This window comes from Juglans regia, chromosome 4 (assembly GCF_001411555.2).
Source record: "Juglans regia cultivar Chandler chromosome 4, Walnut 2.0, whole genome shotgun sequence".
In the NCBI taxonomy this organism is placed as follows: domain Eukaryota; kingdom Viridiplantae; phylum Streptophyta; class Magnoliopsida; order Fagales; family Juglandaceae; genus Juglans; species Juglans regia.
The window spans coordinates 7,860,699-7,871,365 of record NC_049904.1 but is presented as its reverse complement, the minus strand read 5'-3'; the positions used below and the strand labels follow the sequence as shown (position 1 = coordinate 7,871,365).

Sequence of the window (10,667 nt, the reverse complement as noted above, 5' to 3'; positions counted from 1 at the left end):
ATAAAGGTGGCTCTACAACCACCGCTCCAAGCTCCCGTTGGGAGCTACCGTTAGTTATATTAGTATTTGTTTTTTTTTTTTTTTACATGTATTTTTTTAATACTTTTAAATAGTTTTAAAAAAAATTAAAAAAATTATAATATTATTTAAAATATAATTCCTTAATTACTAAAAAAAAAAAAAATCCAACGGAGCCACCAGCTGAAAGAGTGGTGTTTTCCTAATTATAAAGCATGTACGGAGTCAACTCAACCCGATCAAATGGCATCAGCAGTCCCGCCACAACTAAGGCCATTGTTCGCCATCCCTCGCATCTCGGAACCCTCGACGTAAATGGACCACTCAGATGAACAACAATGCTTATTGTACTCCTAGATTCGCCCATTTCCATCATCCTCACTATCATCCTGCTTATCCTCATCTTTCGCTTTGCCCTACTCTTCTTCTTCCTCGTCCTCCTCTTTATTCTCTGCTCCGACCTCATTCACCTCATTTTCGACATTCTCTGCCCCTCATGACCAATCCTCAGGCCGCGACAGAGGATTTCACCCAGCCCTCAACCAGAACGGTATGTGCCCATCTCCCTCTAGCTCTTTTTTCGTTTGTAATTATGTGTTTTGGTTGTGCCTCGAGGACTGTCAGTCTTATGGGACAATGGGTTGCTCTTGGCGAGGTACGGTAATATATGATAAATTCTCTGTCTCTCTAGGTTTTAAATCATGTTTGAGTAATGGGTGACTCTGGATTGTTTTAATAATTTGTGATTATAGGCTTTGTCTGCACTCTTAGGTAGTCAATCATATTTTGAGTAATGATTCACTATGAATTTATGAATTCGTTGACACCGTTCTAAGTGGCTGTTTCTCTTGGTTTGTGCGTAATGTTGGCAAGAGTTCACTCAAACTCACTGCAAGTATTTTTGTAATTGGCTGCTCTGTATGTTTTTCTGTTATATTTGCCTGATAGGATACTCTATATTTTATTGATAACCCTTGATGATATTGGCCTGATGAGATACTCTATATTTTAGTTGGGACGTTGTTCCAGGACACCGATGCCAATAAAAAAAAAATAAAAAATTTGATAACCCTTATGATGGATTTTAGTTATCATTAACGAATAGTAATGGCTGGCTGATCGTGGTGGTATTATAATTTTTACCTATGCAAACTAGGGTTTAGTAACGGGTTTTGTTTTTTGAAGGACAGGTGAGGGTTGTGGTGAAGGGGAGGGTGCAGGGGGTGTTCTACAGGAACTGGACAGTGGAGAATGCCGTCCAATTGGGGCTGAAAGGTTGGGTGCGGAACAAGAGGGATGGCTCTGTTGAAGCTCTGTTCTCTGGGAACCCTGATGCCGTTCAGGAGATGGAGCGAAGGTGTCGTCGGGGCCCACCAGATGCAATGGTTACTGGGCTCCAGGTTTTTCCTACCAGCGATGATCCTGGCTTTGGATTTCAGCGCAAACGAACAGAGTGATCAACCTTTGTAACAACATTGTACCAATTGCTCTGCTAGTATGTAAATAATATAGTATTTTCTCTGTATAAAGATTATGTTGCAATGACTCGCTTTGGTAAACATATATGATATCATCGTGAATCAGTGGTTATATTGCTGAATGATATGCTCCTAAATGGCTTGTTATATTTACCATAAGAGTGATCTTATCTTCGGGGTACCATACATTTTAATCAGTTTGATTACAAACTTACAAGTTAGATGGTCATTTATGATGATAATAAGTCTAATGTGTGGTACCAACGCACACTCTGCCACCAAGCATTTATCTTTCATTATACCATCAGATTCTGGATATTTTGTGTCCCTTCAAATGTGCTTGGTTGATTAGTAATTAAGCATTCAAAACTTGTTTAACCTAAAGATGTAATTTTACAAGACTGTGGCCCATGCAATTTATCAGTTGTGTAAATCTTAGTGTTGTTGATACTTATAAAAATATAAATCTTGGTTTTGTTATTTTTGCCTTGTACTAATAAATTTGTTTAGTTTGTTGGCCCCATCAGTCAAACAAAATGATTATATGGAAAGGACACTCATAAATTTCTGATAGTTAATTAGCATAGTTTTTTAAGGGAAAAAAAAAAAAAAAACAGAGAGGAAACCTCATGTCGAAATGATGTGCACTTGTTGCTAGTAAAACATATAAGCTGTGTCATTTTCATTAGTTTCTTGATTATGAATGATATGTTAATAGATTACTGATAAAAAAAAACCGAATGATATGCTAATGGATGAAATTCTAGGAACTTGTGGGGCAAAGTTATACAGAATATCATAATTGACATAGGGGTTATTGTACTTTGTAAGTACCAACGAACTCGGTAGTAAATCTCTCTAGGAGGATGTTCAGAAAGATTAAGGCCTCGTTTGTTTTTGCAAATGAGATGAGAAGAGTTGAGATAAAAGTTGAAAGTTGAATAAAATATTGTTAGAATATATTTTTTTAATATTATTTTTGTTTTGGGATTTGAAAAAGTTAAATTGCTTATTTTATTTTTGTATGGGAATTTGGAAAAATTGTAAAGATTAGATGAGATGAGAATGATTGTGAAAACAAACGAGGCCTAAGTGGATAAAGGTTGCTGCCTTGAAGCATGTCAATTTCTTCCCAGTTTGCAGGAAAATTTAGGTGGGAATTCTTTTGTTAATTGGTTGATATGGCTTGGAAACATCCTGCATGGTTGATTCTCCGCATGACCAATTTCAGTTAGGAAAGAATACATATTTACTTTGATGATTTCCTTTTCCAAAGATCCCGAGCTTGTATTTGTCGACCTTTTAAATTTGCTAGGTGTACTTGCTCTTTATTTTCCTTGAAAGTGAGACCGTGGCAAGATGTTTTATGGATACTAAAAAAGGTGAGAAATAGATAGTGAAAAGTATTAGGATAATTGTTAAGCTGAAATGGTCAATCACCAAATATATTGTTAAATATAGTAGCTGGTATATTATGGAAATATATACTATATTTATTCATTGCTGTGTGTTTATGGAGTGACTGGACAACAATAAATAATCTATTCTAGGGATGAGATTTACCTTTGAATAACTTATTATTATGTGCCTAATAATTTTTGTGAGCCTTGAGCATGTTCATGTTGTACCATCTTAATATCTATTGCGGAAGACCTTATCATCTCAATGACCCTAGCTATGTCTCAGCATCTTGATTGCTTCTTATTTGGGAGCAGTTGTTATTCTTGTTGTAGCTTGTGCTTTTGGCTATTGAATAAACTTAAGGGAAATATTGAGTCACCACTGCTAATGAGTATAGTTCTCCTTGGAAGAAATAAGATTTTCTGAAGTTATTAATGACAGTAATTTTGAGTTTCAGCGGAGGATTGTATCCTTGGCCAGTGGTGATAACAAGACTTGTAGAATCAACATGCATGTTCAAATGTTGGAAAGCTTGGATGCTGAAAACCTGGTTTTTAACATGTCGTTAACCCACCTGAGGGTAGCCTAAGTGGTAAGGGCGAAGTTGTGTGCATGAGCCCCATGTCACAGGTTAGATCCCCTGCAATTTAAGTGGGAGGCAATGGCTGTGGGTTGCTGTGCTAGTCTCCCCAGAGGTTTAGGTTCCACAGGTGAGTCCTAAAGGCTCTGCCGTGGGGTGGTTCCCCGTCATTAAAAAAAAAAAATGCCTTTACTTGTAATCTAAACAATGTTTCAGTTTCTTTCATCAGCTAGATGGTTTCTGCTTTCCATATAGAGAGTCTTTAAGTGAGGCTTTGCATAGCACAGCTATGAAGTCCTCATTATCTGTCAAAGAGATTATGATAGATGTGGGTTCTCCACGGAAAAGGAAATTCTGTCTGATGTTATCAATGCAATGATTTTTGAATTTCAGCGGAGGATCTCATACTTGGGTGATTGTGATGTTAACAAGAATCAACATGCATATTCAAATGTTGAAAAGTTCAAATGATGTTGAAAGCCTGGTTCATGCTTTTTTATTTATTTATTGATTGTCACCGGATGTCCGTGAACAAAATCTCGACTAATCCTAGGGGTGTACACGCCCTCGGCAAAGAGTTTCCTGCAGGTATACATCGGGTAATTCAAGATTAAGTTCCCCCAGTCCAATGACAGTTCATACTGTTTTATTTAATATACTTCACTAGTAATCTAATCAATGTTTGAGGCCCCTTAACTTACCCGTTTATGGTTTCCTTATTGTCTGCTAGTTCTTTCTGGTTGCTTTTCTGCCATAGTTTGCAGACTATCATTGTAGGAAGCTGCTGTTCCTTAGGTGTGCCATACTGCTGTAACCACTTACTGGAATGAGATATGTGAGACTAATACATAGGAGCTTATTGTATATTCTAGGTTTTGCATCACGTGATAGTTTTTTCATCTACTCTATTCAGAAATTTGGTCACTTATTTCCCTCTCTTTTGCCTATACCATCTGTTTATTGAACTCATCCCTTTTGGTAATATTGGCTGAAATTAGAGGTTTGGTGATGCTGAGACATATCATGAAGATACTACTGAGAATCCTAACATTTCCAAGAACATGAATCACTATCATTACTCATTGCTGCTGCAGCTCCTGATGATGGTTGATTTTCATCTACCGTAAAAGACATCTGAGAGGACGTGAAGGAGGAAGACTGGTTCACACCCTCGATGACCGTGAAGTCGAGATTTATCAAACTTGATATATACTATTTTACTTGCTGAGATATTAGAAAATTAAGATACACATATATATGTTTGTATGTATGTCTTACTTTTCCTAGTCTCCATCATATGTAGTCTGGCCTCTCAAAATAAAAGTTCCTGATCCAGGTTCATGAAATTGTTGGAGCAAGCCAATAAGGAATTCTGATTTGAACAAACCCAAAATCTTTCAGTATATTGTGCAGTCAATAAGCACGGAAGGTTAGGCTGCTACCCGCCCTCTACAGGTGGGTAACCCAGCCCCATAAGACTGTTCATCCAGGTTCTGGCTCGGGAACCCAGGTTTCAAATCCAGGCCGGAACCCGGACCGGGTTGGCCCGAGTCAGACCCGAGCCGGAACCCGGATGGTTTCGGGTTGTATCCAGATTTTTTTTTAAGTAAAAGCCTTTATTAATTCTTTTTTTTATAAGAAGTCAAGTTCAAGAAACGCATAGTATTTGTGTTCTAAAAATACTAAATGCATGTAAAAAAAACATATTCAATACTCATCTATGCATGCATCACAATGCAATCCACTACATATTATACTATTGATATTTATAAATTACATTACCAAACACAAAATTACAAGAAATGAGTTACAAAATCTGCAGCACGATCTTCCCATAGTGATTTAATCTCACACCAAATAATAGTCCATTGTCAATTCCTGTAGCCAAGAAATCAAAAAGCTCATTAACTAGTTTTGCATATTATATTCAAATAGAATATTAAAAGAGAGCATAGAAAATGAGTATAAAAATTGATTAGCTAGCTAGAGGGTAGTCATAGAAAAGATGCATATCAGATTCAATATCATCCAAAATAGTCCATTGTATGCTTGCAAATGCATGTGCTAGTGTTTGGCAATAATGTTTTATAAGTACAATTGATTAGGTGCAGCAATAATGTTTGGCAAGAATCAAACATTTTATATGAGTTGAACTCAATAGTTTTTAAATGAATAAAAGTATGTAATTAGATTTAATAAATAAAAAGCTTCAACTAACAAATGCATAATTCAAGCAAATGCATATAATAATAAAATTTATTCTTTATTTCAACATAGAACTTCCCAAGACTTTAGTTTTTCTTCTTATATTTATTTAATTTTTAATTTAGAAGGCAATTAATTATGATTATCCATCATTGTTCTTCAATTATGGCCATGAGATCTGACATTGTTTTAAAAGCTTCAATTGGGTTACTTATGATTTTCCTTATCGAAGGACAAAAAATGCATTTGGATTCAAAGTGCTATTTTTTTTAAAAAAAAAAAAAAGAGGACGGTATCTAAAATTTATTGATAACCCTCAGTTTTGGTGGAGGAAAACTGTGGTTACAACCGGACACCTAGGACTACAAATAAGCATAAAGGCCCAAACACAATAATCAAAAACACTAAAATTATAATACTATAGTACAACATTAAACTAAAAATAAAAAACGATACAAACATAGCAAAAAGGACCACACAACCTGCTAGTTACTAGTGTGTGTGTGTGTATATATATATGTATGAATCGGGCTACTCTGCCGCCTCACTCATGTTGACCGTTTGCTACTTTTTGAGTTTTTTTTTTCATTTTCCACATTTTTAAATATATTTAAATATTTTTAAAAAATATTTCAATACACTTAAAATCACTTCATTAATCACTAAGTTAAAAATAAAAAAAAATTATCAAGCGGTCAAATTGAGAGGTACAGTTGGGAGGCAAAGTAGTTTTTTCCATTTATATATTGGGATTGAGGAATTCAACGAAGCAGCAATCTAATCTGGCAACTTCATCTTGAAGCTATCAAGGGAGAGACAAGATTTGGATATCCTATTAATAGTTGAAAGGCTGTAAGTGCAGGCAATGAAATTTGCTAATAAATTCAGTCAACCTAATGCAATTATATATACTGCCTTACACAAAGTATAAATCCAAACAAAGAAGAAGTGGCTCTTCAACTTTAGTAGGTTGGTCTGAAAGTTGGCTATAGCCAAAGCCGGTATGGAAAGATGGATTTTTTTTTCTAGGGAGTTAAGAATTATAATCCAACGACTGAGAATAATAGCAGCTCTGAGTAACCCACATATATTTTTTAATGCACACACACATATGTTGATCATATAAATAAAAGAGCTAGCTGATTATGCAAGAAGAAAGCACTTACTATAGATTTTCTTTCAACCTGATTGGGAAGAGAGACTCACAGCAATCTCTGCTGAAGATGAAGCTAGATGATCATCTAAAAAAATATTAAAAATTAAGTTAGATTAGATAATAAACTGAGTTAGATAGTTATTAAAAAAATATTTCAAGTTTCAAACTTACTTTCAAGGTTCATCGACTTTACGTATTCTTCTTACTCCCGAATGTCAACAGGTTTGGTCCTTAACTAATTTTGGGTGCAAATGAGGGCTTTGACAGTCTCTGGAGACAATGAACTCCTAAAAGGATCCAATATGCGTCCTCCAGTACTGAATGCGAACTCCGAGGCAATAATGAAAATGGAGGTGGCTAACACATCACGTGTTACCTCAACAAGGACAGGATAATTGGTGGCATTAACTCTCAACCAATCCAAAATATCAAAACTGGGTGATTTTTGTGGACACCCCTCCGACAAATCCCTATCTAGTTATGATCTAAACTCCATAAACCCTTGTTCCTAAAGGTATTTCTCTAATTTGCTATCAAATTCAGTCAAAGTAGTAGTAGAAGTAGAAGTAGTGCTTGACCTCCCTTGAACCACATCAAAACTCTCCCTCACGAACCACACGAAAATTGTTATATTGCTCAATCAAGCGGCTTAACAAGAGTTTATAACATTGACCTCTATCCTATCGACCAACTCATCCCCTTTGCATTGTTTCAACCAAAACCTCATTGACACCATTTTGTATCGTGGATCTAGCACAAAAGCAACATATATCATCAAATTGAAGCTATTTGTGCTGCCCCAATACTTTTCATACTTATTTTTCATATTTATGCCCATGGTCCTAGTGATAATATCATGACTCTTGCATATCATTTAATGTATCTTCAATTGTATAGAGTTCTTGGAAATATACATTAGCCGTCACATATAAGGAATCATAAATGTTCAATGTAATATCATAAAATATTTTCAACAACTCTACAAAAATTTGTGTTTTTTTCCCAATAATCACTAGTGGAGTTCATGAATTCATTATCCACAAACATATAATAGTGTTCAAATGCTTGTTTATGTTTTTCAACGGTACTCAACATCAAATATGTAGAGTTCTATCTAGTAGAAACATCCAAGCAAATCATCCTCTCATTAATATTTTCTTTTACCGCACAAGCCTTAAATTTGGCAAACCTTGACAGTGAAGACTTCACATATCTAACGGCATCTCTAATCCTTGTTAAAAACTCATAAATATATCTCAAATCATCCATAACAATCAAATTCAATATATGGGCTGCACACCGCATATGAAGAAACTCACCACCCAATATGATACAATTACCATCATTTATCTTCATTCTCATGTAATCAATAGCAACATCATTAGAGGAGGCGTTATCAACTATAATGGTAAAAATCTTATTAATCTCTCAATCATGCAATCCTAAGTCTAACACCCTCCCAATAGTTTCACCCCCTATGGTTGGGAATTTGGCAAAATTTTATTATTTTTTATGCAATATCTAGTTGCAATCAATAAAATGTGCAGTGATGCACATATAGTTCGTATTTTGCAGTAATGTTCAAGTATCGGTGGTTAGACAAATTCTTTGACCATCCAACAATTTTTTTAAATGTATATTCTCTTCGTTATACAACGTAATACAATCCTTTTTTAAAGTGATTCGAAATAATAAAATAAATCGAGACTCTAAATCAACCACAAACTCAATAAACCCTTTGTGCTCCCCTAGCTTAAAAGGTAATTCACACCTAATAAAAAACTTAGCGGTTGACATCCTAAATTTTTCCTCCATCATACTTAACTAGACCTTGTGGACTACACACTCTTCCCTCCGCATCCCTCTTAAGATGATTGACTTTTTTCAACTCCTTTAAGTCTAAGAAGGGAAGTCTCACATGCATTTTAGAGGTGGATTTATCATAGATGAAGTGATATTTTTTTAATGATAATTGTATAGCTTAGCGCAGTAATTGTATTGAGTTTTTGGGTTATCGTGGTCACTAGGTTGCACTTTAGTAAAGTGTTCACAAACCACCAATTGGTTACTAGATTTTTTTTTTTACTATTATTATTTCTTGGGTAAAGGTGTGATGAAATAGGTAGGGTGTTGTGTATATGTGGATGAATGGGTTAGAAAACTCTCATACTCCTCCACATCCACTGTAATAGATGAGAAGTCACCACCAATCCCCTGGGTTGTACCAATATTACAACTCACAGAATCTTCTTACATCTGTTATTAAGTAATAAAAATCATAAAATACAATATAATAAATAATCAAACACTAATAATTGCCCATATAATATGAAATTGCTCAATGAAGCCCATTTTCAAACAGTTTAAGTTGAAATAAATAATCAAACAATAATTGCCCATATAATATGAAATTGCTCAATATAATATGAACTGTTCAACAACAAAAAGTTGTTCAGTATAATCTGGATTATAACAATTAACACTCAACATGATAAAATCTAGTCTCAATAGAGCTAAAAAAAACAGAACTAAGTATGAAATTCCAACAAGTTGTGTAATGCAAGCAGAAATTCAAAATTTTCTGCTTAAGAGACAAAACACTTGTTTTGGACTGATATTATCAAAGACAAACAAACGCTTTCATTGGCTTTGTTTTTTTTTTTTTTTTTCCTTCCACACTTATCAGAATAATGATTTTGTTGTGCCTGTGAAATGCCCAATTTTCAATTAAGTTAATTATCCATCCAATCCAATTTTCATAGTGCTTAATAATTCATTTTCTTATTAGTTTTTTACTCACTCACACAAATCTTTTCTTTTGCACTTGAGACAATTATTATGTCCCTGATTAATTTTATGAGCATGCTTGTTTAATTTTACCCAAAAAAAGCATCTATATTTCTCATAAATTAAGGACTTTTATTATACATTTTGTTGTCTTTTTTATTTCCATGTACAATATGATAGACAAAAAGACAATGATCAAAAATATTGTTTCATATATGATTTTCTTTTGGCATCAATTTTTGAGTTCTAACTTGATTTCAAAATAAAAATGAGTTCTCATATTTGAAGATTGATTTTTGGAACAAGCAAGTTAAGTTCTCCATTTTATGTTCAATGCAAGATTATTTGTCATGCATTATGCATTTGAAGATTGGTTAATATTGTTGTCCCACGTAAAAATCTGATTTTTAATTTAAAAATAAAGAAAATTTTTATTTATTATTTCTTTAACAATATCTTTAATGAAGAAAACAAAAGAGAGAGCCTACATGTAGATAGGTCAATTATTAGGATATGATATCGATCCTAATCATATATATATATATATATATATATATATATATATACTCTATTATAATAAGTGGCTATCTAATTATGAATAGTAACTTTTGTTATTTTTCCGTTAATTTTTCTTATTTTCCCGTTAAGTCATGTTTTACCAAAAGGCCTTTAAAACTCTTGACCATTTGATGTGTAACTCTTTTGTAGAATTTAATGAATGATTATGTTTTACCAAAAGGTCCTTAAAACTTTTGACCATTTGACGTGTAGCTCTCTTGTAGAATTTAATGAATGATCATGTTTTACCAAAAGGCACTTAATAGCCACACAGTTAGATATTTTGCTGAAGTTTAGATTTATTTTTAATCTTTATTTTTTATTTTTCTTTAACCTTGTATTTTCTTTTTCCAAACAAATAACCTACTGAATTTTTCACTTTTTTTTTATTTAAATCATTATGTCAAGTATACCCTGGGGTCAACGTACCCGGGGCCGTTCCCTAGTATGTATATATATATAGATCAAATTAATTACAAATTAG

The 10,667-nt window shown here is 33.9% G+C and overlaps 1 protein-coding gene across 4 annotated transcripts; it reads left to right on the top strand.

Annotated features, from left to right (window-relative positions):
• Positions 1–235: 235 nt before the first annotated feature.
• On the top strand, positions 236–4,818 carry LOC108985979 (acylphosphatase-like). Of its 4 annotated transcripts, none has more exons than XM_035689112.1 (3): positions 236–568; positions 1,209–1,513; positions 4,572–4,818. In XM_035689112.1, exons 1-2 carry the CDS (start codon positions 347–349, stop codon positions 1,473–1,475), a joined length of 489 nt encoding a protein of 162 aa, XP_035545005.1. In that variant the 5' UTR covers positions 236–346; the 3' UTR covers positions 1,476–1,513; positions 4,572–4,818. The 4 variants fall into 4 exon arrangements, with proteins under 4 accessions (XP_035545005.1, XP_035545006.1, XP_035545007.1 ...); XM_035689113.1 differs by having other exon boundaries at positions 4,476–4,818; XM_035689114.1 differs by lacking the exon at positions 4,572–4,818 and adding an exon at positions 3,355–3,989.
• Positions 4,819–10,667: the final 5,849 nt, after the last annotated feature.